This window comes from Acinonyx jubatus, chromosome E4, assembly GCF_027475565.1.
Source record: "Acinonyx jubatus isolate Ajub_Pintada_27869175 chromosome E4, VMU_Ajub_asm_v1.0, whole genome shotgun sequence".
In the NCBI taxonomy this organism is placed as follows: domain Eukaryota; kingdom Metazoa; phylum Chordata; class Mammalia; order Carnivora; family Felidae; genus Acinonyx; species Acinonyx jubatus.
In genome coordinates, this window is record NC_069395.1 from 827,817 (window position 1) to 854,187 (window position 26,371).

The window sequence follows — 26,371 nt, forward strand, 5'->3', positions numbered from 1 at the left end:
GTATGCGCTTCCCTGCGGGCCCTGGGGGCCAGGCCGAGCAGCAGCTGGGGGCGGGGCGGTCCTCTCCACGGGTGTCCCTGCTCCGGGCTGGGGGGGCATCCCCTCCGTTCGGTGGGCTCATGAGGAAGGGCGTGTGGGGGCGGGCCCCAGCCCCGAACCCCAGGACCACAGCTCCGTCCGTCCCCAGTCCCCCCACCCCCAAGGCCACAGCCCCTCTGTCCCAGTCCCTCCCCCTCTCCCCCCGCCCAGGACCACAGCTCCGTCCGTCCCCAGTCCCCCCACCCCCAAGACCACAGGCCCCTCTGTCCCAGTCCGTCCCCCCTCTCCCCCCCCAGGACCACAGCTCCGTCTGTCCCCAGTCTCCCCACCCCCAAGACCACAGCCCCTCTGTCCCCAGTCCCTCCCCAGGACCACAGCTCCTCCTTCCGTCCCCAGGTCCCCCCACCAGGAAGCCACAGCCGCACGCTTTCTAACAATTCAGAGTCTCCTTTTTTATTTCTGAGGAATGTATAACGTGAGTCACTGTTACCGAGGGACACATAAGAGCAGAACCGCAGCCACGGCCACACCAAGCCTGAGCTTGGGCTCTTCCCACCTAGCGCCTGGGGTCACACCAGGACCCAAACCCACAGAGCCTCTCCACGTGAGTACAGGAAATAGCTTCAGCGGTGACACGTTTCACAAGCGATAACTGGAGGGGGCACGCAGCCATGGTCCGGACGAACCAACTACAAAGATCATTTAAAAAAAAAGGAAGAGGGCGTCCTGGTTACTAAAAACAAACACCGGACAAGAAAGTAGAGCAGGGCAGGAGGGAGCTCTGCCCCGTCCAGCCCTGCGGGGGTGGGCGGGGGTGCAGGGGCGCGGGGGGGGGGGGGGGGGCGGGCACGTCCCCGCACAGCAGCATCTCCGGCAGAAATCTCTTCGTACAGCAGAAACCGAAGGCGACAAGTTTGCGACGGCTCCTCTGACCTTGGGGCACGGGGCTGGGGTTCTGAGGGCTGCGGGCTGCCAGTTAAAGAGGAGGCAGCCGGGTCCGAGCTGGGGTCCTAACACCCAAGGTGGAGCGGGGCCCGCAGGTTCCGAGGCGCCTCCGCCCGGGGACGGGCACCGGTTCCCTGCCGGTTCCTCGGGACGCTTGGCTGTTCCACAAAGACATCTTCAGTATGCTTTAAAAACTTGGGTTTTTTTTTTATTTTGGTCAGTTTTTGGTCAAAAGCACAGAGGAAACAGGAGCCACAAGAACAGAGGTGTGAAGGGGGGCGTATCTACCGCTGAAGAGGTGGGGGCAGACGGGGCCGCCTCGGCAGTAGTGTGGGGGTGCGGGGGGCGGGGGACAGGCTCCTCGGGGCGCTGGCGTGGAGCATTCTCGGACACACACGGCCACCACCCGGAGGCGGGCTCGGGTCTGGAGGGGCAGGTCTGGAGCGCGTCCGGCTGACTCGGGCCCAGAGCTGGACTCCGGGGAGACGGAAGGCTGGGACCACGGGAGTCAACGCCGGCTGGAGGTGCGGGCGGGGTCCCGTCTCACGGGGCTTTAGGACGAGCTGCTGTTTCATCTACAACTGCTGTCGGGTGTCAGCCTCTAAAGGTTCCCTGACGGGCAAGGAGACCTCAGGCCTGTGACCGGCCCTCCTGAAGCTACCTCGCAGACAAAAGCACTTGGATAAATGGAAAATTAAGTCTGACTTTTAAATCTGTGCGATTACAGGTTATCTGTAGCAGTTAAGAATCAACACTTATGACATTTTTAAAAACTCCTGATTTACCCACGACTTCGTCAAGTCTCACTGGCGTCACGGTCACGAGAAACACGCGGGCGGTACAGTGATCTGACCCAACGCGACATTGTGCCCTTGTTCTAAGTCCTGATTATCTGAGCGGGGAGGACCTGTCTCGGAGGACTTCTCCCACCAGCAGGTTGGGGTCTGTGGCCCTGCTGTCCCCTGCTGGCAGGACAGATCCCTAGGAATGCTTCAGGAGGACAGCTGCGGCCTGGCGGTTTGGCGAGGCGGGTCTGTGCCCCCTGGGTGGTCGGCGTCGCCCCACAGGGCCCTCTGCTATCGCCGGGGGACCCCCAGGCTGCGCCAGCCCTCCCGGCCGCCCCGCCCCCTGTGCCGGCTAAAGTGCAAGGCCCGAGGGTCGCCGACCCCACGGCCCCGGGACTGACGGACTCCTAGATGTCTCGCCCGCTTAAGTTCGCCTCTCACCCTCTGGGAGGAAAAGGAGAAACTCCGTGATCAGAAGGAGGGGATCGCAAAAGGGCCGCGGGGAGCCGGCGGGGAGGGGGTGGGAGGGGCGGACAGAGTCCGCCGCTGAAGCCCCCAGCCCTGCCAGGACTCAGAGCTGACGGGGCCCCGGCCAAGACGGCAAGAGGTCGATGGCAAACACAGGGAGGGGCAGCGGGAGCCAAGTGGGGCTGGGCGGGTCGTGGGCGAGGACCCTCGTGCTTGCGTGGTGGGAAGAGAAGGCGCGCCTCCCCCCGCCCCCGCAGGCAGGGCAGGGGTGGGCTCCCCCCCAGAGGCCGGGCACGCAGGAACCCAGTTCCCGGTGTCCCCAGCATGCCCCCACCCCCACCCCCATAGGACAGCACAGCCCGCCTCGCGCCCACCCTGTGGCGCCCGGCCCGCTACACGGGGCAGAGGTAAAAGTTCTTCTCCTCCTGGGGCTTGCTGACCCAGTTCCCGTAACCCATGTCCCTCAGACCCTTCTTGAAGTAGTTCTTGGCCACCTCATAGTCGCGGGCCGCCTTCTTGGCCTCCCCGTAGGAGAGTCTGAGCAGGTCCCTGCGGTACCGGAAGGAGCACAGCTTCTTAAACAGGAGGAAAATGTTCTTTTTGGAGACCCGGGACAGCTCGTTCCGCGGCCTGGAGGAACAAGAGAGCTCAGCACTGCCCGAGGACAGAGAGGGAGGGGAGCCCGGCGGGGGAGGTACAGGGGGCAGCCGCTAAGCAGCCGCTAAGCTCTGGGGAACGCAGACGGGGCGGCCCCGCGGCTCCTCACCCGTCCACGGTGCCTCTGGTCCCATCCAGGATCTCCAGGTCGTAGCCGTCAGCCAGGCACCAGTTGACGCTGGTCTCCTTCGTCTTCCCGGATTGCCTCTTGGAGTCGTACACGCTGACGCGGCCAACCTGGGATAGACCCCGGGAGCGACGATGGAGACTTCCAGAGAAGGTCCTGTGGCAGGGACTGGGGACTCCCAAGACACGGGGCGGGGGGGGGGGGCGGGGCTCGGGATCCCTCCCCGTATCTAGGGTTCTGTCTGAAGACTAGACTCACTGAGCCCTGCTCGACTCAAACGGGCTGCAGACAAAAGCAAGCCCTCAGCATCCAAGGGGACAGAGGGACTAGCCCCCGGGACATCCCCTGCCCACAGCAGACACAGGGGTGCCACGGGCAGGCTCACGTGGACGGGAGAAAACATCAAGGGGAAGTGGATGGGGCCACACACCTTGGGGTGGTTGACGATAAAGGGGGGCCGCAGTCCATCCTCGAAGGCACTCCCGTCCCTGGTCACACGGCAGCAGATGGCCCGAGTCAGATGCCCTTGGCTGAACAGGTAACCTGGGTGCAAAGAGGAAACCATGCCCGTCTGTGCAGGGAGCGTGAAGAAGGTCCCGGTGGGGCCGTGAGGACAGAGGTGGCGCCCCGCACCCGCAGGCACTTTGGGCTCCGGGCGATCCTGCGGCTGGAGCCTGCTTTCCGTGAGCCACTGCGAGACCCACCCGGTGAGCGCCTGTGCTGAGCCCGCCCCCCCCCCCCCGCCCCCGGACACGGCACAGCGCAGATGCCACGTCAGCACCCAGCCACGATGCGTGCGGCCCGACGGGACCCTTACCCAGGGTGACAGACTTGAGGTACACAGGCTGCAGGAAGTGCGTCAGCAGCGCCCCCTGCAGGCCCAGCACGTTCCAGCGCAGGATCTTGTCACTGCAGGACATGGTTCGGAGTCGCTCCCCCAGCCGAATGCCGTCCCACGTAGGCACGATGTCACTGGATTCCACTGGGATGGTGCCTTCCCCTGTGGGGGGACTTGGGTCAGAGCCACGGGGGCCCCTGGGCCAGGCCACTCCTGCCGTGGGGCTTCTACGCCTCACGCTTGGGCCAAGGCACTGGTGGGCTCATTCTGGCCGCACCAACACCGTGCTCGGTGCTGGGAACAATGGCGAGCGAACCCAGAAGACCTCTGTGCCCCTGGAGCGTGTGCGCGGGTGAGGGGGCAGACGGACAGCAGCGGGTGAGGGGCAGAAGGGCACAGACGGACAGCAAGCGAGCAAATGCTCCACACACACAAACTCTGAACGGCGACAGGGCCCGGAGGGTGGCGCGGCCGCCCGGGACGGACTTGCAGGCAAAGCAAGAGACGTGGAGAAGCCACGGCTGAATAACGGTTTCAGACACAGAGAACAGCACAAGCAAAGGCCCTGAGGCAGCAAGAGGTTTGGTTGTCCAGGTTGCCGACGAAGAGCCAGTGGGCCCGAGCCCTCGGCAGGTGCGCAGGTTTGGCTTTTATGTGCGGTGCACTGGGAAGCCGCCACGGGGCGCTGCTGCTGTGTTTACACCCAACGTGGGGCTCGAACTCGTGACCCCGAGATTATGAGTCACGTGCTCTTCCAACTGAGTCTGCCAGGCGCCCCTTGCTTTCGTCGTAACAGCTTTGCTGAGATAGAACTCACCCACATAAAGCACACCGTTCTGTGTTTTTTACTGCGTTCGCAGAGGCGTGCGACCCTCACCCCAGTCAGAACTTTCACGGCCCTGCGGGCCGGCCCCTCCCACCCCAGGCCCCAGGCGACGCTGGTCCACCCTGTGTCTCCACAGAGTCGCCCCCTTTGTACTCCGGACGCGTTGTATAAACGGAGCCACGGGGCATGTGACCCTTCCACTTCGCGTGTCCTCAGGGTCCAGCGAGGTGCCAGCACCGCCCCCTTTCGCGGCACCACGTGGACAGAGCCACTTTGTTCACCAGTGGGCAGACCCTGGGGCGGCTCCCACCTTCTGGGGACACAGCCAGGGGCCAGCTGCTGGGTCCCGGTCCCGGGCAGGGAGGTGACCCGGCCCGAGGGCGTGGGGGCAGCCGTGAGTGGACAGCCCAGGGCGCGTGCGCTTCGTTTCCCGTCCCTCCTGTTTTCCCCGCCCTCCCCGTGGCGGCAAGATCACCTCCCGGGAACCTGTGTTTCTGGCCAGGCTGTCCCCTGAGCTCCGGGTGGGCCCTCGGGCTCCCACATGACCCGCAGACTCAGAGCGGAGCCCCGCCCCCTCTGCGGTCCCCGCCTGTCCCCGGGCCCCCCGCCCGGCAAAGCAGCCCTCGAGCCCTGGCAACAGACGCCGAGAGCGTGGCAGCTGTGCCTTGTCCCGGCGGTGGGCCCGGGCTCAGCAGTCTTCCTGTCCCCACAGGGGGACAGGTGCCACTCACCGTTCTCCACCTTGGTGCGCAGCTTGCCCTGTTTGGGGTTCTCGAAGACGGGGTAGTGGCGGGACTCGGTGCTCTCCACGGCACGGTCGCTGCAGGACTTGTCGAAGAGGGCGCCGTCCCCACACGGGGCCGTGCTGCGGGCGGGGGCGGCCGTCAGGGCCTGTGCCGTGGCCCCGTCCAGAGCCCAGGGGCTCGGGAAGCGTGGGACGTGGAGGCGGCGAGGGGCTTCCCCCGCAGCCCCCGGGAACCGACCGTGGAGCCTGGCGGGGCGTTGGGCGGGGACCGCGCGCGCCTGGCATCCAGGTGGATAGGGGGACCACACACCTGATGTACAGGTGGAAGGACACAGTCTTCTTGATCTGGAGCTTCTCGCCTCCCTTCGCGGGCTCGAAGATGCTGTCCTTCGCGGTCTGCGGGTTGTACTTCATCAGCTCGCTGTAGAGGAACCTGTGGGGACGGCGCCGTGAGGACGGCCGCCCTGGTGCAAAGGGGGGGGGCCGAGTCGCGGAGGGACGGGCGGAGGCTCACCTGATGAAGCCTCGCCGGGAGATGATCTCCGCGTGGCAGTCGTTGACCGTCTCCCCCTTCAGGCTGAGAGAGTCGCCCTTCACGCAGCGGTTCCCTGCAAGCAGGGGCGGGGGGAGAAGGTGACCTCTCCGCGGGGCACGGCCAGCCTCCTGCGCTCGTCCCCCCGTCCACGTGGACCGCAGCCACTAAGAACCGCACGGCAGTCCGCTCCCGCCGCCGGGGGCCCCACCGACCTGTCCCCAAGCTGACCACGACCCCCAGGTCGTCCGAGGCCTTCTTCATGATGACGGCGGCCAGGATCTTACGGCCGAGCAGGGAGGGCTGGAAGCTGTTGGTGAGGGCGTTGAAACAGCGGTGGCTGAGCATGGCTATCTGGTCGTGGAAGGTGCTGCCCGTCAGGGGGAGCTGTGGGCACAAGGCTGCGTCAGGCCCGCGGCGCGCCCCCCCCCCCCCCCCCCCCCCCCCCCCGCCCGTGCTGTCCCCGCTGGGCGTGCTACTGAGGCGCGGAGTAAAGCCCAGGAGTGCGTCACAGGACAGCAAGGTAAGACCCCAAGAGAAGATGGCAGCAAGAGTAGACGTCTTAACTGTCTTTGGCTGTGCTTCTGGGGACCTCGAGAGGAGGAGCATAGTTCTTCTGAGAGTGGCCCCTGTCACTGGGGTTACCTCTGTGAAACCCATGCGCTCGGCCTTCTCGTCCTCCCCAATCAGGACGCGGAGCGCCGCATCGGCCGCCTCCTGCTTGCCTTGCTTCTTGCTGTGGGCGCACACGGCCGGGAACCAGCGACCCCCGACTTTGGCCTGGTACACGAACCTTCGGGACGAGAAGCAGGATAAAGACACGCGCCCGGCTGCGACCGCGTCGCCGCGAGGGGCCCGCGTGAGGCGCGGGGCACCGGGGACTCACAACGTCACGTCCACCAGATCCAGAGGTCGCCCGGACTGTTACTTACTGGTTTTGTCTATGCCGACTCTTCTTCAGTGTAGACGCGTTTATAAGGGAGACTTCGTATACACGGAAAACCGGGCTCACTTGTCACGAACTGAAAGTGGCCCCAGAACTGGATGACAGCATTGTGTCATCAAATCTGAGGGGATGCGGCTGCCTGCGAGGGCTCTGGGCCCGCATCACAAAGTTCAGCAGGTGGGGGACGGGGCGTAAGGAAACACGGCAGGGGTACTTTTGTCCAGAACTTAGGCAGAAACGGCAGCGGCGCTCGAGGTTTAACACTCTACTTCGGAGCACCTGATTCCGTTTCCTAATTTCCCGGTCGGCCCAAGAGGACCCTGAGCTTGGCGTGGCCGGACGTGGAGACGTGCCTTAGGCAAGGGGCTCAGCTCTCACGAGGGGGCCCTGGGAGGGGCGCGCCTGGGCACGTGAGCCGGTCGGCCGGCCGGCCAGGCAGGGGCGGGAGAGCGTGACGGGGCGGTTCCCGCCAGGGTGTCAAGAATCCTAGCTTCAGCCCCGTCCCAAACTGCTCAGGCGGGAAACAGAGCCGGTCCCCCTACGCTCAGTCACGCCGAGCAGCCTGTCCGGTGCAGGGGACGCCCTGACTCCTTCCTCCACCACCCGGGGCGTGCGGGCCGGGGGGGGGGGGGGGGAGCAGGAGGAGGACAGGGACATGGCGTGACAGATGCCAGAAAGGAGCGGGGGCCAAACCGGGCCTCTGAGAGACTCCGCAGAATCTCACGCCTGTTCCGCCTGCTTGAAAAGTATGAATTCTTACGCACGAAGACAGATACGCGTGCAGGACCTCAGACAGCTGCAGACTACAGCCATCAAGTGAGCATCGCGGTAAAGCGAGTCAGAATACATTTTCTGGTTTCCCAGTGCACGTGGAAATATGTTGGCGCCACACTGCAGTCTCTTAGTGTGCCAGCGCTGGGTCTAAAAACCCCACACGTACCTTAACTAAAACATCCTTTATTCTGAAAGAACGCTAACCATCACCTGAGCTGCCAGCGACTTGCGATCACGGGTCACAGATCACCAAACGTAGTGACGCAAAGGCTTAGATACCGTGACCATCACCGCAGAGACAGGAAGTGAGCGGAACAGCTGGAAAAACAGCGCCGACAGACGTGCTCGACGCAGGTTCCCGCAAACCTTCCGTGTGCAGCACCCGGTCCGTGGGAGCGCCAACGGGGTGTGCCTGTCCCGTCAGGGCCTGTATGTGTGGGACACGGGGACCTGTCGCTTGAAAGCTACACACAGAAGCCACCAGCCACGGTCCAAGCGCTCCGTAAGCACGGGTCTGGGGGGAGGGGGGCGGCGGGCAGGGGGGACGCGTGCAGCCGGGGGGCCTGCTGGGAGGCTGGTGAGACGCAGGGCCGAGGGTGGGAGGTGGTGAGCGGCACAGGGAGGGCGGAGGGGCGTCCTGCACAGTGCAATGGGGGTAGGGGGGTGCCCGCGACGGGACTGTGGCTAGTACCAAACGCAGCGAGCTCCCCTCCCAGCGCTGACCTGGGCCAAGTTCGCTCCCTCCTGAAGCGCCGTCCTCCTCTTAAGCAGCCTGAGGCCACCGCGTGGGCGCCTCTCCCTACTGAGTCGGGCCGCCGAGCAGACCCTCAACCCATCACACAACCTGAGCTCTTGGTGACACGCACGAGATAGGAGACCTCACACTTGTCCCTATCAAGGATCCCTGATTCGTATCTGGCGCCCGTCCACACAAATACAAATGTGGCCCCTCAACATTCCTGAATGAACGAACAAAGCTGGGAGAGCAGGAGGCCACCGACTGGTTTCGGCGCTGGAGGCGGGAGGAGGTTTGCGCCGAACCATATGCACAACACACGGGCCGAGGGACGGTCTGCTTGAAGGACGTGCCGGGGAGGGAAGCTGGCCCGCCCCTAGGGCTGTGGCTGTGGAGCAGAGGGCGGGCAGTGGGGTCACTGACTGACACGGGAAGGACCAGGGGAAACGGCCACGGGGCGACACCCAAGAGCTCTCCTCTGGGCAGGTGGGACCAGAGGGTCAGGCAGAAGCGACAAGAGACGGACATGGCGGTCTGGAGCTCTGGGAAGGTCTGTGTGTGGCGGGCACATTCGGTGGTTTCCAAGGAGGCCAGAGAGGAGGCAAAACAGAGGGCACGATGTGTCACCCCGACAGCAGGGCAGGTACTGTGGCCCCAGCCCCTCGCCCCCCCCAAGTGCGTGGGCGCTGCTGTGGCCGGGGGTCTGCCGCGCGCTCCGTGTGGGTCACAGTAATTTCTGAAATTCTGCGTGAGTCACTCAAAGTCCTGGGGGGGGTTCTGTGCAAGGAGAAGACGAGAGGCCAGAACGCAGGCACGAAGAACAAGGCTGAAGCCAGGGAGGGCGGCTGGGCGCAAAGGGCAGGCGGAGGCCAGGAGTGCAACGGCCTCTCCCCGTTCCTCCCGCCCTGTTCTTACCTAGTCAAGGAAAAAAGGATGGACTAGGGCAAGAGCTACAAGGAGTTCACGTAAGAGGAAACACAAGTAACACATAGATATGAAGACATCAACAACGTTACTTATTATTAAAAGAAAACAAAGTAAGATGCCATTTTTGTGAGCTCTTCTCCTTTAAGGACCTTTTAAAATTGAATAGTTGGGTACCCCACAAAAATTCAAACAGTTAAGAATATATCATGAGAGTCGGGGCGCCTGGGTGGCTCAGTCGACTGGGCGTCCGACTTCAGCTCAGGTCGTGATCTCACAGCTTGTGAGTTTGAGCCCCATGTCAGGCTCTGTGCTGTGACAGCCCGGATCCCGGAGCCTGCTTCGGATTCTGTGTCCCCCCCTCTCTCTGCTCCTCCCCTGCACGAGCTCTGTCTCTCTCTGTCTCTGTGTCTCTCTCTCTCGGAAATAAGACATTAAAAAATTAAAGAAAGAAAAGAACATACAGCGAAAGCCAGGTAGCTCTCATTCCGCAGAAGCAAACGCCGCCAGTATCTCATCCCGCGAGAAGGGACCCTAGGTGGCCGTCCGCAAGCTCGCGCTCACATCCCTCCCTCCTGCACCCCGGACGGCCCACCCGCGCGGGCGGACTCTGGCTCAGGGCTGCGAGGTGCTCCGTGGTGCGGGTACACCTCCGTTTCCTTCACCGGCCTGCGGAGGACACGGGCACAGACCGCCTGTCCCCGTCCCTCGCGGGTGTGGACTCCCAGGGGCGGCCCCACCTTGCCGTAACTACCGCACGCTGAGACGCACCACGGACGCCACGGGGTCGCCAACCGTGTGTGTGTGTATTTACAGAGGGAGTCGAGCACCTTCTATTGGTACTTCCTGATGCTCTTCTGGGGACAGTTCACCGTCTTTGTTTCCCTATTAGACTGGAAAAGAATCCCTCATTTTTAAAATTTTTTTACATTGATTTATTTTTGGGGAACAGAGTGAGACCAAGCGTGAGCGGGGGAGGGGCAGAGAGAGGAGGAGACACAGAATCTGAAGCAGGTTCCAGGCTCTGAGCAAGCGGTCAGCGCAGAGCCTGACGTGTGGCTCGAACTCACAAAGCCTGAGATCACGACCTGAGCCGAAGTCGGACGCTCAACCGACTGAGCCGCCCAGGCGCCCCAAGAATCCCTCATTTTTAAAGAAACTGGCCCTGAGTGTTTTTCCCTCAGGTGATCCTTTTAAGAAACACCACTTGTCCTGACAGCCCGTCTCCATCTTTTCCCTCTGGGACTTCACCTGCTGTGTCTTGTTGGAGGCTTTGCCAGTCCAAGATGCTCGAACAGAAATCCGCACTTTCACCTAGTGCTTTTGGGATTTTACCTATTTCTCTGTGAATACACATTACACACGTATACGTATTATGGACGTTTTAAGATTTTATCTTTAAGTCCTCTCTACACCCAACGCGGGGCCCCAACTCACAACCCCAAGGTCAAGAGTCACGTACTCCAGCGACTGAGCCGGCCGGGCGCCCCGATTTCCTATTTCAGTCCCGGACACGGCGATTCGATGTGACCGAGGACACGGACACCGGGGGTGAGACAGGTGGGCAGCCTTCTCCCTGCCGCCCAGCCACTCCCGTCCCGCCGACCTGCAGCCCTGCGTCCACCAGAGCCCGTCTGCACCCACCTGCCGTGCGACCCGCCTTCCCCGCTCACAGGCCAATGCGCCACCGGGCACGGGGGGTTCCTCCCGCTCTCCATCTCCTAGCTCTTCCCCCACGTGGGTTTTTCATATAAAACGGGAATCACGTTTTCCAGGTGGAAAATCAATTCTACCAGTGTTCTACTGGGATCGCGCTAAATGTAAGTAATCTGGGGGCAGCCGCTCTCATCACGTGGGACTTTTCTACCTAATCAGGGTCTCGGAGCCCGTGTGTTTCCCGCTCAGAACGCGCCGAGGTCTTTTACGCGTTTAGCGCCCGCTGCAGACAGGCTTTCTTCCACTACGACTTCGAACTGCCTGTTGCTGCAGAGAAGCTCTTGATGTTTCCAGGTGATTTTCCGCTGTCCTGCTCTCCTGAATTCCCGTTTCTGTCCCGAATACTTCAGCGATGCGATCACATCACCTGCGAACCCTCACCTCCTACCTCCCTCTTTTCATCCTTCTCCGTCTTAACGGATGGCATTAGCTTGTGATGCCGGAGCACCACGGAGTAATGAGGACGCGACACCCACGTGTCCCCTGACTTTACTGGGAGCAGCTCCAGGTTCGACGTGAAGGAGGCTGCGGGCTGCTGACTTCACACTTACTCTGTCACGCTAAGGAAGCACTCGACGGTTGGTGCTTTATCAACAGCTTGGCTTTTTAAATGGAACGGACGATGAATTTTAACTAAATGCCCTTTTGGAATCTCTGGAGATGATCTGTGGGTTTTCTCCTTCCGTCTATTGGTAATGGTAACGATAACAATAAATATCTTAACACAGGCTGATCTTTATGCCGCATTGAGTTCACTGCTCGCGTTTTACAACAGCAAAGAGAAGCATTTTGATACACATGTTTCCAAAGTCCGTGTCAAGCCACTCCTCCTCTAGGACAGACCCACATGAGTGCCTGTGCCCATTAACCAAAAGAAATCCCAAGAGGACTTTTGCTTTTATGCAAAAAGGCAGAGCGGCGTTCCGCGTGGCAGGGGCAGCATGCCCACGCCCCCGCCCTCGCGGCTCAGATCCAGCCTCGGTAGCTCCAAAGCGGGTCTGAGCGCCCGGGCTTTATCTGGATGTATTCTGTGCATCTGTTAGCAAGATGTGTCCTAAGGAATCAGAAATGCCTGAGAGAGGGGACTTTTTGGGGTCTGGGACTAAAAAAATCTGCATTTACTGAAATGAATGGCAAATGCTTTTTGCCTTACGCCACTTGGCTCTGGAAAGACTTCTAAGGAACGGTTTACTCCCGGGGAAGCCCGTGATTCTGTACTGGTCACGGCGAAGAGGGAAGGACTGTTCTGTACTTACTGGTGCCAGAGCATAAGCATCGTCTCCTTGGAGGAAAACACAGCGATACTTATCAAAATTTCGAGCGCACGGAAGTTATTCACTGCAGCGCTCTCTATAACGGCAAAGTTTGGAGACAATCTGCCTACTGGTGCCCAGGGGGCTGGCGAGACGGGGGGTGAGCCCGAGCCCTGGGCACCGCAGGGACGCCTCTGGACACAGAACGGGACGGGAGACGCAAAACTCCACGGTTACACTGTCGTGTGGAAGCAGCAGGCTAGACGCCAAAGCGCGTCTGCGCTTCTGCGTGACACAAGGGACACGCGGCAGCTCGGCTCGCGTCGTCACGCAGAGGCTCTGGAAGGACGCGTGGTATAAAGTGATGACACGCCGGGGTGGGGTGTGTGGGGAGGCAGGCGCGGGGCCAAGGGGAGCAGTCAGGACGAGGCTGTTGGGTCTCATTGTGAGTCGTCTATCACCTACACGGAAACCCAAACCCTTCGAAACCGTGTGTGACTTCTAGCCCAGAAACCCCCTCCTGAAAACGGACGGCACAGACACACAGCACCAAGACTGCCTCTAAGAGCAAGAGCGAGTCCGACCCCGTCGTCACTGAAGTCGGTGAGCTCAGTGACGCAAAGTGAGGGCTTCAACATCGACAGCAACGTTCTCTTTCTTAAGCCAGGTGCTAGGTGTCCCCTACCAGGTGTCCCCCAGGTGGGGGGGGTGTCCATTTTTGGAAAAGACCTTTTATATCTCTTGCCCGATAAAACAACTGTGAAACCATAAGCATCTATTCAAGGAAGCTGTGGGTGGCGCCAGTCGATGGAGCACGTGGCTCTTGATCTCGGTCGTGATTTCGAGCCCCACACTGGGTTCAGAGATTATGTTAAAAAAAAAAAGATTGGGGCGCCTGGGTGGCTCAGTCAGTTAAGCGTCCGACTTCAGCCTAGGTCACGATCTCACGATTCATGAGTTTGAGCCCCGCGCTGGGCTCTGTGCTGACAGCTTGGAGCCTGGAGACTGCTTCCAGATTCTGTGTCTCCCTCTCTCTCTCTCTGCCCCTCCCCTGCTCGTACCCCGTCTCTGTCTCTCAAAAATAAATAAATTAAAAAAAAAAAAAAAAAAGATTTAGGGGCTCCTGGGTGGCTCAGCCAGCTAAGCACCTGATCTTTGGTTCTGGATCAGGTCATGATCTCATGGTTTGTGGAACTGAGCCCTGCATGGGGCTCCAAGGATTCTCTGTCCCTCTCTCTCTGCCCCTCTCCCGACAAATAAATAAATTTTTAAAAGATGTAGAAAAAATACAGAAATATGTAGCTGTGGAAAAGAGTCTGATAGATGTGTGTACCTGAGCTATATATGACCTCTAAGACACGCTGCTAAGGAGCCAGCATAGAACAGAAGATATAACTTAAGCCTATTTTTGTTCAAAAAGCAGAATGAGGGGCACCTGGGGGGCTCAGCTGGTTAAGCGTCCAACTCTTGCTGTCGGCTCCGGTCGTGATCTCACGGTTCTGAGATCGAGCCCCGTGTAGGGTTCTGCATTGAGCCTGGAGCCTGCTTGGGATTCTTCCCCTCTCTCTGCACCTCCCCCTGACCTCTCTCTCTCTCTCCTCACCCTCTCTCAAAATAAATAAATAAACTTACCAAAAAAAAAGCAAAATGGAAAGAAGACGCACTAGTACAAGCATGAAAGTTTCTAGAAGTATTGTGGAAACTGGTTAACGAGTCAGAAGGAAACCAGCAGAGAAAGGAGCCTTTCCCCCGCATACTCCTTCAACTGCCGGAATGATTTTTTGCACGTTCCTTTAAAACTTGAAACCAGGGGCGCCTGGCTGGCTCGGTCGGTTAAGGGTCCAACTTCGGTTCAGGTCATGATCCCGTGGTTTATGGGTTCGAGCCCTGCACTGGGTTCTGTGCTGACAGCTCGGAGCCTGGAGCCTGTTTCATATCCCGTGTCCCCCTCTCTCTCTGACCCTCCCCGGCTCACACTCTGTCTCTCTCTCTCAAAAATAAATAGATGTTAAAAAAAAATTAAAACTTGAAATCAGTGAAAAGCAAGAGGAGCCTGCCCACGCGAACCCTCTGGGCGGCCCCTGAGCGTCTTGCGGGTGGCCACGCAGCCAGGACGGGCCCCCCCACCCGGGCCCCCCCACCCCCCACCACCACCCCGGCCACTGCAGCCTGCACGGCCCTCCTCCCTGAGGCCACGGCGGGGCCGGCACACTCACTTGGGCTCGTGCGGGGGGCCGGACTGGTCGACCAGCTTGAACTCAGCCGCGAAGCCGTGGGAGCGGGCGTACTCCAGCAGGCCGCCCACGGGGTTGGTGTTCAGGTATCTGACGAGCTCGCCCACCCTCCTGACCTTGCTGGGCATCCCGGACTCCAGGTTCTCAAACGATTCCACGCTGGCGCCTCCGGGCTGAAGGAGAAGCGGCCACGCCAAGAGGAGCTGTAAGCGCCTGTGGAAAGCTGAGGGGCGACCCCGAGCCCCTGGGCGGCGACGGCGGCCCACCTGTGCGTCGGAAGGCGCCGAGCTGGTGGCCTCCCCGTGCAGGGCCTTCATGGCCTCCTCTGCGGCCATCTGCTTCGCCGCCTTCTTGCTGGGGGCACTCGCGGTGGGGAAGGTGTGGGCTCCCATAGCGACGCAGTACTGGAACCTGGCGGGAGGGGTGGGAACGGCGCTGACGGGACGCGGCCCGGCCCCCACCGGGGCGACCTCTCGGGGCCGGCGAGCCCTCACACACGTCGCCTCTGTGCCTCGGCCCCCGCGGCCCCGCCCCCCGCCCCCTCAGCCTGGCTGACCCCCGTGCCACGCGTGGGCCTCAAGCCAGGTGCACCTCCTCCAGGGACCCTCCTCTCGAGCGTGTCGTGCGGGGCCGCAGGCACGCGGGTGGCACCTCTCGGAGATGCACCGCCAGTACCCTCCGAGCCGAGGGTCTCCCTACCGCCCGGTCCCCGCTTCGCCCCGAGTCCCCCCCATCCCAGACTGTCTGCTCCACAGTTGCAACCCTGCCCTCGAGGCCCCCGTCTTGCACGGCGAGGACAGGTGCGCCCGCTCAGTGAGACAGTCTGCCGTCCCTCAGGAGGCCAGCAGGGGGCTCCCTTTGGAGGAAGCCTCGGCAGAGACACAGGACACGGTGATGTACTTGGGGTCGTGGGCAGGGCCTTCTCTGGACAGGAGGCGGAATTCACAGGAGCTCCCCAGCTTGTGCACGCACTCTAGCAAGGTCGTGACGGGGTTCTTCCCGGAGAAGAAGGGCGTCGCCGACGTGGCGCTGGGCTGGGACTCCGTGGTCTGGAAAGAACGAGACAAGAAAACACCTGAGAAACCACTGGCTTGTCCATCGTGGTGCAGGGAACGGGTCGGCCACAGGGTGGGGGGCTGACCTCCAAAGGAAGGGGGTTCGGGGGTTCTGGGCCTGTGCCACAGGGAAGGGGGAGTTCTTTAAACGTCCCGGGTCTCAGGGGCGCCTGGGTGGCTCAGTAGGGTAACCGTCTGACTTCGGCCCAGGTCATGATCTCACGGTTCGTGAGTTCAGGCCCCGCGTCGGGCTCTGTGCTGACAGCTCAGGGCCTGGAACCTGCTTCGAATTCTGTGTCTCCCTCCCCTCAGCTCCTCCCCTGCTCACACTCGGTCTCTCTCTCAAAAATAAATAAAGATTAAACGTTCCGGGTCTCATTTCTTATCTGCCACGAACGGGGCTGGGCCTCGGTCATCTGTAAGGTCCCTTTCCAGTCTGGAGGTCTGTAACTCCAGGTAGGCCGGGGACGTGGGCAGGCAGGGGGGCTGGGCCTGAGGGGAGGAGGCACGGGCAGGTGTGGTGGGGGCAGGAGAGGGCACGGACCCATTATTTGCGTTGAGGTGGCGTGCAGAGGCGGGTTAAGACGTGGGTATGCTGGTGATGTGGGGACAGGACGCCTACCTTTTCCGACCCCTTCTCTACGGAGCAGTCGTAGGGCTCTTCTGCCCGCCCGCTGTCCCGGGCTTTAGCCTCCTCGAGCAGGATGGTCATGGCTTTGAGGGCTGCATCCTGCTTGGCCACCTTCTTGCTGCCAGCTTCTGCTGGGGGAAACTCTCGGCCACCAATGATGACTTGGAATTTAAATCTTGATGGAAAGTGAGATGTGTGAGTGCTGGCCCGGCCGTCCCTGCCGCCCTCTCCACAGGGCCCAGGACCCTGAAGCCTCTGCCCCACCAAGGGGGAAGGGCCTTGCCTTGCGGAAACAAAGCGGCCAGGGCCTGCGTCCCCAGAGCTCGTTAGAGTGAGCACTTGGGGGACGCCTGCGGCCTGCTGACACTAAGTTAAGACAGAGCCTGTGCAAACGATGACGAGCCACAGCCACCACCACCGCCACGTCTGTGGTCGGCCGGCCGCTTCTGGGGGGCTCCTCGCTGCCCAGCCTCACGCGCCCTGACGCCCACGGGGTCAGGTACCTGCCACTTCTGGGGCCTGCCTCTGTCCCCAGCCTCCCTCAGAGACACAGAGCTCTCTGCTTTTGAGTCCTTCTACAGCTGTGTGTGTGAAGCTGGAGAAGAAAGGACTCCCCCTTGTTATGCAGAAAACCAAAAAGCCTTTGTTCTTGGCCTCAGGACTTCGCTTGGACCTCCTGCATTCAAGTTTTCAAATTTGTTCCGCTCTTTGCTCAACCTGGGATTTCATTTAGGAAAGTAGGTCAAGTTTCTGGTTCCCCAGGTCTTCTGATGTACCTGATGCTGTCTTACAGCTGGAGTTACAGGCAGGCTGGCCACAGAACCCGCTGTCCCCCAGTGTGGGGGGAGGGGAGAGCCTGCCAGCCACCGGCCTCCAGCCCAGAGAGAAATGGGTCCTGGCCTGGCAGCTTTAGGACATAACCTCCCCCCCCCCCCCCCCCCCCCCCCCCCCGCCCACACCCACCCTGCAAGGGACAGGGTCAGCGGCGGCTGGGAAGGCAGCCCGTGGCGAACGCAGAGGTTAGTGGAACCCTCTCCCACCCCAGCTCTCCACCAGGCCCTTCGGCAGCCCCTCTGGGCCCACCCGCCTCCCTCGGTCTGTCCAGGGGCCTGCAGGGACCTTTGGGGCCGGGCCCGGCCGGCTGCCTGAGTGAGGAAGTTTCTCAGTTCACAGCTCAGGAGCCACAGTCGGGGATCGCCCACCCACGTGTGCAGAGGCGGCGGGTGAGATTAGAACCGCCACCTTCAACGGACAGGTAGCTGTGAACTCGGAAGCCGCCCTCTCCCAGCAGGAGCGGGGGGAGGGGGGGGGAGGGGGGCCGGGACCTGAAGCTACTGCCTGGCCCGGCTCACCCGTCCCATGCCTCTCTGGAAAGGGGGGGAAGGCACAAGGAAGGGGCGGGGAGTCGTGCCTCTCTGGAAAGGGGGGGGGAAGGCACACGGAAGGGGCGGGGAGTCGTGCCTCCCTGGAAAGGGGGGGGGAGAAAGGCACACGGAAGGGGCGGGGAGTCGTGCCTCTCTGGAAAGGGGGGGGAAGGCACACGGAAGGGGCGGGGAGTCGTGCCTCACTGGAAAGGGGGGGGAAGGCACACGGAAGGGGCGGGGAGTCGTGCCTCTCTGGAAAGGGGGGGGAAGGCACACGGAAGGGGCGGGGAGTCGTGCCTCTCTGGAAAGGGGGGGGGAAGGCACACGGAAGGGGCGGGGAGTCGTGCCTCTCTGGAAAGGGGGGGGGGAAGGCACACGGAAGGGGCGGGGAGTCGTGCCTCTCTGGAAAGGGGCGGGGAGTCGTGCCTCTCTGGAAAGGGGGGGGGAAGGCACACGGAAGGGGCGGGGAGTCGTGCCTCTCTGGAAAGGGGGGGGGGAAGGCACACGGAAGGGGCGGGGAGTCGTGCCTCTCTGGAAAGGGGGGGGGGAAGGCACACGGAAGGGGCGGGGAGTCGTGCCTCTCTGGAAAGGGGGGGGGAAGGCACACGGAAGGGCGGGGAGTCGTGCCTCTCTGGAAAGGGGGGGGGGAAGGCACACGGAAGGGGCGGGGAGTCGTGCCTCTCTGGAAAGGGGGGGGGGAAGGCACACGGAAGGGGCGGGGAGTCGTGCCTCTCTGGAAAGGGGCGGGGAGTCGTGCCTCTCTGGAAAGGGGGGGGGAAGGCACACGGAAGGGGCGGGGAGTCGTGCCTCTCTGGAAAGGGGGGGGGGGGAAGGCACACGGAAGGGGCGGGGAGTCGTGCCTCTCTGGAAAGGGGGGGGGGGAAGGCACACGGAAGGGGCGGGGAGTCGTGCCTCTCTGGAAAGGGGGGGGGAAGGCACACGGAAGGGGCGGGGAGTCGTGCCTCTCTGGAAAGGGGGGGGGAGTCGTGCCTCTCTGGAAAGGGGGGGGGGAAGGCACACGGAAGGGGCGGGGAGTCGTGCCTCTCTGGAAAGGGGGGGGAAGGCACACGGAAGGGGCGGGGAGTCGTGCCTCTCTGGAAAGGGGGGGGGGAAGGCACACGGAAGGGGCGGGGAGTCGTGCCTCTCTGGAAAGGGGGTGGAAGGCACACGGAAGGGGCGGGGAGTCGTGCCTCTCTGGAAAGGGGGGGGGAGTCGTGCCTCTCTGGAAAGGGGGGGGGGAAGGCACACGGAAGGGGCGGGGAGTCGTGCCTCTCTGGAAAGGGGGGGGAAGGCACACGGAAGGGGCGGGGAGTCGTGCCTCTCTGGAAAGGGGGGGGGGAAGGCACACGGAAGGGGCGGGGAGTCGTGCCTCTCTGGAAAGGGGGGGGGAAGGCACACGGAAGGGGCGGGGAGTCGTGCCTCTCTGGAAAGGGGGGGGGAGTCGTGCCTCTCTGGAAAGGGGGGGGGGAAGGCACACGGAAGGGGCGGGGAGTCGTGCCTCTCTGGAAAGGGGGGGGGGGAAGGCACACGGAAGGGGCGGGGAGTCGTGCCTCTCTGGAAAGGGGGGGGAAGGCACACGGAAGGGGCGGGGAGTCGGCTCCATCACCTGTGGCCCCTGGGGCGCGGGCACCACACTGAGGCACGAGAGCCGGCTGCGTCCCAGCCAAAGGCCCAGCCCGCCCCTTGCTCGGCGGGGACTCTGGCTGGCTCCCTGCTCCACGTCTGCAGGAGGGGCCGACGCGGGCGGCTTAGCCAAAAGGCAGAGATCCCGGGGCGGGGGGGGCCAGGCGAGGCAGGCGGCGCGGCCCCGGGCGGGCTCTTACCGGGGCTCGTGCGGCGGCCCGCTCTGCTCCAGCAGGTGGAACTCGCAGGGCTGAGCGGCGAACTGGGCGTACTCCAGCAGCCCGCTGACGGGGTTCTTCAGCTGGCACTCCGCCAGCTTCTTGTAGGGCGAGCACCGCGGCCAGCCGTGACTGTAGAAGGAGGGCATCTCCATGATGGCTCGAAACTCACCTGGGGCTGCGTGGATGCTGTTCAAGTCATCTGGGATGTCGTCCGTGGCCCACTGGCCGTTTTCAAAGTCCACGTACCCTGTCTTCGAGGGGCCGTTGTCCTGAGCGGGCGGCTTTGGCTTCGCCGGCTCCGGCGCGGCCTCCCGCCTGCCCTCCAGCTTTGCGGCAGGTTCCCGGCCATTCTCCGCGTCTTCTATGGCCACCGTGTCGTCCGCGGCACGGGGCACGGCCGCGTCGCGGGGCGGGAGCGCCACGTCTCCCCTGGCCTCGGGGACGGCAGCCGGACCGGCCTCGGGCGCGCTGTCCGGGTCTCTCTTTACCTGCATCCGCTCGCGCTTCCTGTCAGTCAGGTACCACACCGGGGGGGTCGTCCCCTGCCGGCACACGTCCCCCTGCCGTTCCAAGTCGATCAGCACGGCACTGACGTCTCGGGCCTTGCTGAGGCCGATGTTTTTGGCCAAGTTCAGGGCAGAGGCGTTGCACACGTTGAACAGGTAGCTGCAGATCTTCTCTTTGATCTCAGCCATGTCCGAAGGCTCAGGAGCGGCTTCCGACTCAGACTCGGAGCTCCGGTCTTCAGGGTCCAAACCCGGGTCCGGGTTCCCAGCGTCCTGGCGAGCACGGTCTGCGTCGGCTGCGTGGCTACGCGGGTTCCAGGCCTGAACCGCGGGGGCGATTGTCCACAAGGGGGGCGTTCCCGCCTCCTGATGGAGCTTGCCCTTCTTTGCCAGGGAATATAAGACTCGATTGACTTCCTTCTTTGGGACTCCGAGCTTCCCAGCCAGATCATGGGCTGCGGCCGCCTTCCCTTCCCCCAGCTCCCGCAAAAGCTCTAAGACCGTCCGTTCCCGGCCCTGGCTGATACCTAGGTCCTGGAAACGTGAGGAAAGCCTGTCGACGCCTCTCCTCGGCAAAGCCCTGCCGCGCGGGGCAGGACACCAGGACCCTCTCTGGAGCACCTGACTTCCGGGAGGCACGCCCCTGGGGAGACCCCAGGCCTCCAGTCCCCTGCTTCTGGCAGGTGGCCCTGGAAGCCGCGGCCAGAGTGCAGGGGCGGACGGTGGCAGCGAAGGGGTCTGCTTTCCAGTGAGGGGCACGGCAGGGAGCCGCCCCCTGAGAAACTCTATTTGCTGGAGCTGGAAACTATTCGGGTAAGATCTTGGCCCTGGCTGCTGGTGTCTAAGCTTGCTGGGCTCACAGCCTTGAACTGGGTGGGAGTGGTGCCTGTGGACAGAGAACCCCTGCGGAAGAAGACGGAGAAGAAAGCGCATTAGCAGGGCAGTGGTGAGCCCGCCCCCCAGGTCGGTACTGCCTGGGGCGCTGCCCCTGACTCTGGACGGGCGGGGTGAGGGACGAGTGGGCATGTGACCCAGCAAGGGTGGCCCCCCCCCAGCACTGCCTGGGGACCGCCAGAGGGAAGCACGAGGGAGCACGCGAGGGCTCTCGGGCCGCAGCCGAGCCTCTCCAGCCACCTAGCGCCCTCCTTCCCCTTTGGCAGGATTATGGGGAGTCGAGAGGGAATCCTTCCACCTTCTAAAATCACTACCCTTCTGAGATTAAAACAAACACACAAACAAATGTTACTTTGTCTTAAAAACAAAAGCAGAACAATAACCTCAAAACGCCCAGGGAGTCAAGGGACCAGGAAGCAGCCTCGGCAGGGCCCCAGCGTCTCTCCGCGGGGTCCCGTTTGGACCGGGGAAGAGAGGGAAACGCGCACGGGGACTGATGAGCCGGAGGCCCTCACGGGCGCCCAGGATCTGGTTTTGGGGGGGCTGGACGGTTTCCTTGGGGAAAAAAAAAGGCCACTCCGTCCTCACACTTCAGCGTGGTGCCCAGGTACGGAAGAGACGCCGGGCACTTTGACCCAAAGCCTCCGAGGCTGGACGTGTACAGCTGGCAGAATCCTGTTCCCCGGCACGGTGGCCCCGGGCTCCCTCAGGCTGCCACACCTTTACCAGAACACCGGCACCCGCGAGCCTGTCCCGCCCCGGCTCCCCGGAGGACAGCGGTGGCCAGAGGTGCTCAGGGACCCGGGGGTCAACATACACCCACAATGCTCCTCGCGCTCGTCCCCTTGTCTGAACTTCCCGGAGGCTCCAGGGACCTGCTGACAGCTGTGCCTTCGGTGACCCTCACCCTCTGCCCCCCGCGTCTCTGGTCACAACGAGGGGACTCTGGCACTTGGCTGGCCACGCTCCGGCACCCTCACGTGGGCTCCTCAACGGCTGCCACACGAGGGGCCCGTCCACTCCTCACTCACTCCCCCGTTACTCTAGCCGAGGCTGCCACACCTCAGACCTGCACCTCGCCCCAGGGTCAGGAAGCTTCCGAACGGGACCAGACGGGTCTTCGACCGAGCGGCCAAGGCAACCACACACAGCACGGAGAACAAAAACACGCGGTCTGATGAGGGCTGCAGTTTGCAGATTCCGGCCCCTGCCCGAGGGCGACCCCCACCCCCGGTCTGTACACCTCCCACCGTGCTCCCGTGGGGCTCCCGTGGGGCCACGGCTCCTGAGGCTTCCCGCCCTCCACTCGGGGCCTCGGGGCTGGTCCCTCTCCTGCCCGAGGCCCCTGCCCCTCCTCCTGCTCCAAGGCTTCCACGGACACGCAGGACCCCCGCTCCGAACTTGGGTCAGGTGTGCCCCTGCGGTTGGCTCTGGCGGCTCCTCGCCACTGGTCCTCCCCCCGCCCCCCCAGCCCCTCTGCCATTCTTGCGCCTGTGGACTGTGGACAGCCGCGTTCTCCCCGTGGTTATGAAAGGTAGAAACCCGAGCCAGCCCGGCCGCCTGCCTCCCTCCCTCGTCCCCATCTGCTGGCTGGCTGCAGAGTGCTATTCCCCCCCCCCGCCCCCACCCCACTTCTCATAAAGGTGGCTTTTTCCAGCACCAGCCTATTACCTCTCGCCCGGGCTGCCACAAAGCCTGCACTCGATCCCCTGTCCCTGCGCTCTCTGCCGCCCCCATCGCAACTCTGACCCAGTCCCTGGACAGCTCCTTAATGCCACCTTCCCTGGAGACCTCGGACTCCCAGCCCTCTGGAGTTTCCTCTGCTTGAACCCCTCCCTCTCAGCTTTACCTTTTAGCATACTACTGCTTTTCTTCTTAATGGCACAGACTGGTAGGTGCTCTAGAAATTACTCAAGCCTCCACTCCCAATATTCCGCAGGTAGTACCGATGGGGGAGGGGCACAGTCCACTTCACAGGGAGCTCCGGAGGGAGGAGGACCTCCCTCGTCCGTTATCGCTGCACTCCTAGCGCTAAGACAGCTCCAGCCACAAAGCCGATCCTGAGCCAACGCTTGTTGAAGTGTCTGCCGAACAAGACAACCCCAGGAGCGCGAGCCCATCTCTGTTCCTCCTGCTGCACCACCCCCCCCCCCCCCCCGCACCATAGTGCTGCGCCCAAGCGAACGAGGGCACAGAGGGAGCTGCGCCCCCACAGGGCTGTTGTAGGGACTTTAGGGATTTTCCCGTTAGCTGTCGCAGTGACGCAGGTAAAAGAATTTTTTTTTTTTGCAGAGCGGCTGAAGTCAGTTTCTAGCTAGCTGCTTTCTAGATTTGAACTGCTACTACTTGGCAACACTTGCAAAATACCTGAATGTCCCCCTACAGATGAGGGGCTGAGCTAGTGAGCTAGTGAGGCTATGGGACAGCAGGGCTTTGTGGGTTTTTTTTAAACAGTGTGTCGTAATCTACCTGTATTCACCTGGAAAAATTTAGGAATGACACAAAGTTAAGTCAAATTACAAAAAGGCAACTTGAAGAACATTATGATCTATAATCTCATTTTGGAAACAGAAAACCCCCCCAAGGATATACGCATGCGCATATATACGTGTGCAGAGAGTGAACACGGAGAAAAGGGAAGGTATACTGTGTTTGTTCATAGCGCTTATTTTGAGGAAATCTACAGGGAGGTTATTTTGTCTTTACGCCCCCTTAAGTCTCCTGAAAGCCAAGCCCAGCCAAAGCATGGCTTGGGGACCACTGAACGGGAACGAGAGCAGGACAGCGGCAGCCAGCTGACGGGGACCCTTCCAATGTCTCAACATCTCCCAGCCGGTCCGCGTTCACCGGCCTGTAAATTCGCTTTCGTGTAGTTGCAGGAATCTCGGCTCAAGAGCTGAGCCCCCACCTTTACCACACGGGCTCCACCGGGCAATAGACTGCTCTGGGCGAAGGAATGCTTTCCTTTCAGACCGCGAATCCCTAGCCCTTTGGCAGAGGGGAACGAAAAGCACGCGTCTTTGAAAAACGGAGGCATAATTTACACAAAGCGCATCCTCTGGCGTATATCCTATGCGTTCTGATCGCACAGAGTCCGAGCACGCGCGGCCCTATACTGTGGCCACAACCACGACCCGAGCGCCGCCTGTCCCCACACCCCGCCCCCACAGCCGCTCCTCGGCCCATCTGTTTCCTGTCCCCCCAGCGCAGGGCGTCCCAAAGTGTCATGTAAATGGACTCGTGGCGTGTTGTCCTTTGAGGCTCGCTTCCGCTTAGCAAAGTGAGCCTGAGGTTCGCCCGTTGTACCAGGGCTGTACCAGGCTCCGTCCTCTGGCTGTTGCCTAGCGGTACAGCACTATCCCCCGATCCCCCGGGGCGCTGGGCCAACCACCTGTTGAGGGACGTTTGGGTTTTCCAGTTTGGGGCAGCGATGAATAAAGCTGCTGTGTACAAACTTTCTCCCACAGGTGGTAAGGGCTGGTTTTCATTCCCCAGAAGCCTCAGGGAAGTGGAAGGCGTGCAGAGAGGGTACGCCTATCAGTGAGGCACACTGCCCAAGAGGCGCCAGCGCTGGGCGGCTTCAGAAAGGCAGGGGGCCGCCTGCACCGGGGCTCAGGCCGGGCGCCCTTGCCCGCTGCTCGGCTCTGCACAATCGAGGGGCACGACGCAGACGCCCAGAATGCGGCGCGCGCACGCCCACCCACGCTCACACCAGCGCGCACACGCCCACCCACACGCACACACGCAAACGGGCGGGCCGAGGCCCGTCCGGGCGCGACCGGCTCACCTGCCTGGGGTCCATGGCGCCCCCGACGCATGACCTGGAGCGGCGCTGGCGACCCTTCCCCTCCGGGCGCTCCCCTCCCCAGGTGGGCCGCCCCCCCCCCCCTCCTCCGAGCAGACGCACTCGCCCCCGGGGACAGCGCAGTAGGCAGCCTGGGCGCGCGGCCGGCCTGGCTGCGGCTAAGTGGCCCGGCTCAATTTCACTTTCGTTTCCTCCGAAGGACCGCCTCTTTGGGAAGTTTAGCGGGAGGAGGGGTTTGAGCGGAGCCAACAGACGCCGATCTAACCGATCTAACCCTCGGCTTGCAGGACCACTGGAGTCACTCCTTCAGGAAGGCGGCTACGCCCCACATGCCCTGCCCCGCCCGGGACCCCCGGGGCACAACTCCCGCCCCCCCAGCCCAGTTCTGTGGAAACAGCGCGAGGCTAGGCCTCTGCCTCAGCCGCCGTCCCCCCGCCCCCCACCACTTACCCTCCCAGCAGGTTGTGAGCGACTTAAACCCACCACCGCTGGGGCACCATTTAGGGTCTAATGGTGACGCCATCCCAGCACGCCTTCACAGCTCTGCCAGGTAGGCAGGCTTGACTCCCAAATTACGTGCAAACTGAGGCCTGAGGCGGGCTGCTGATAAACCCAGGCCTCACTCTGCACCCCCACTGTGCGCTCACTGCAGTTATGACTCCCCCAAAGATAACTTCTGTTGTCTGCTGGGGGAAATTCAACTGATCTCACGTAGGCTTGTCCAAGAGGTCAATCCTATGGTCAGCAGTCCACATTCCTCCCCAGTGAGAAACTGATTTCCTGTTTCATCGCCATTTCGTCCCCACGGCCTGTGAGGTCAGGATGCCCGGCTGGTGCCCTTTCCCTCCGGTGTCCCCGGAGCACCCAACCTCCAACTCCCCATGGGCAGTGGGCTGGGCTCCCCCTCCTGTGCGTCTGTGCGTGTCCTCCGAGGCTTAGAACGTACCTGTGGCACTGCTTCTGACCAAAGGCTCTCAGGGGCTGCCTCAAATATCCTCTCCCCAGGAAGCCTCACCCAGCTCTGGGTTGGGGAGTGGGTGCCTCTGCAGCCCCTCATTTTGTGCTTCTCCGTTACTCCGCGCTTACCCTACAGAGCACTTTATCTGTGCTCTGAAAATGCCTGGGTCCTTGAACGCAGCTTCCCACACGCCTCCCACGTGCCTCCCACGTGCCAGGGAAGGGCAGGTGTCCTTGGGGAAGGGCAGGTGCCCTTAGCCAACAGTCTGCTGGGGGAGGACCAACACTCCCGACAAGGATCACAGTGCCGTGCCTCCTGACAGTCCGCACTTAGTGACTGACCCATAATCCACTGCGTGGAAAGAATAATCGATGGGTAGAATGTAGCACAGAACTCGATGAAGCTGGAAAGATCAACAAACCTATGAAACCGCGCTCGATGTCCTCACATTGGGGAAATGCACGGGAAGGCCACAGAGTTACTGCCCACCCCCAGACCGGCCGCTCGACCACGTGGGCAGCAGCTCCCACTCCCTACTGGAAACCAGTTCACGATACCCGGGACAGGTGGGAATATACACGCCCTACAAGTGCACAGTCCCACTTCTACACCTGGACGCACGTACACAGAGTGGCCTTACTGGAAACAGACAACTCGGAAACAGCCCAAACGTCCAGGAAAAGTACAACGGATAGATGGCGGCACATACTGGCGACGGAACGTTCCACGGCGTCAAACACCACAGAGCTGGAACCACACGCAGCACAGT

At 62.2% G+C, this 26,371-nt stretch overlaps 1 protein-coding gene across 7 annotated transcripts in view; it reads right to left on the bottom strand.

Annotated features, from left to right (window-relative positions):
* Positions 1-1,165: 1,165 nt before the first annotated feature.
* The window catches only part of ADAR (adenosine deaminase RNA specific), a 39,099-nt gene continuing 13,893 nt past the window's right edge, over positions 1,166-26,371 (bottom strand). For 2 of the 7 annotated variants that reach the window (XM_027048453.2, XM_053209775.1), the window contains exons 2-15: positions 19,419-20,848; positions 16,223-16,406; positions 15,446-15,594; positions 14,812-14,956; positions 14,528-14,718; positions 6,530-6,755; positions 6,178-6,349; positions 5,945-6,038; positions 5,741-5,863; positions 5,417-5,550; positions 3,839-4,021; positions 3,452-3,564; positions 3,004-3,131; positions 1,166-2,867 (exon numbers count right to left, since the gene is read on the bottom strand). In XM_027048453.2, coding sequence (XP_026904254.1) covers positions 2,630-2,867; positions 3,004-3,131; positions 3,452-3,564; positions 3,839-4,021; positions 5,417-5,550; positions 5,741-5,863; positions 5,945-6,038; positions 6,178-6,349; positions 6,530-6,755; positions 14,528-14,718; positions 14,812-14,956; positions 15,446-15,594; positions 16,223-16,406; positions 19,419-20,134 — 2,796 coding nt within the window. In that variant the 5' untranslated portion in view covers positions 20,135-20,848 and the 3' untranslated portion in view covers positions 1,166-2,629. Of the gene's footprint in view, positions 2,868-3,003; positions 3,132-3,451; positions 3,565-3,838; positions 4,022-5,416; positions 5,551-5,740; positions 5,864-5,944; positions 6,039-6,177; positions 6,350-6,529; positions 6,756-14,527; positions 14,719-14,811; positions 14,957-15,445; positions 15,595-16,222; positions 16,407-19,418; positions 20,849-24,626; positions 24,819-26,371 lie in introns of those variants that run through there. The other 5 variants (XM_053209779.1, XM_027048451.2, XM_027048454.2 and 2 more) reach the window with 5 other exon arrangements.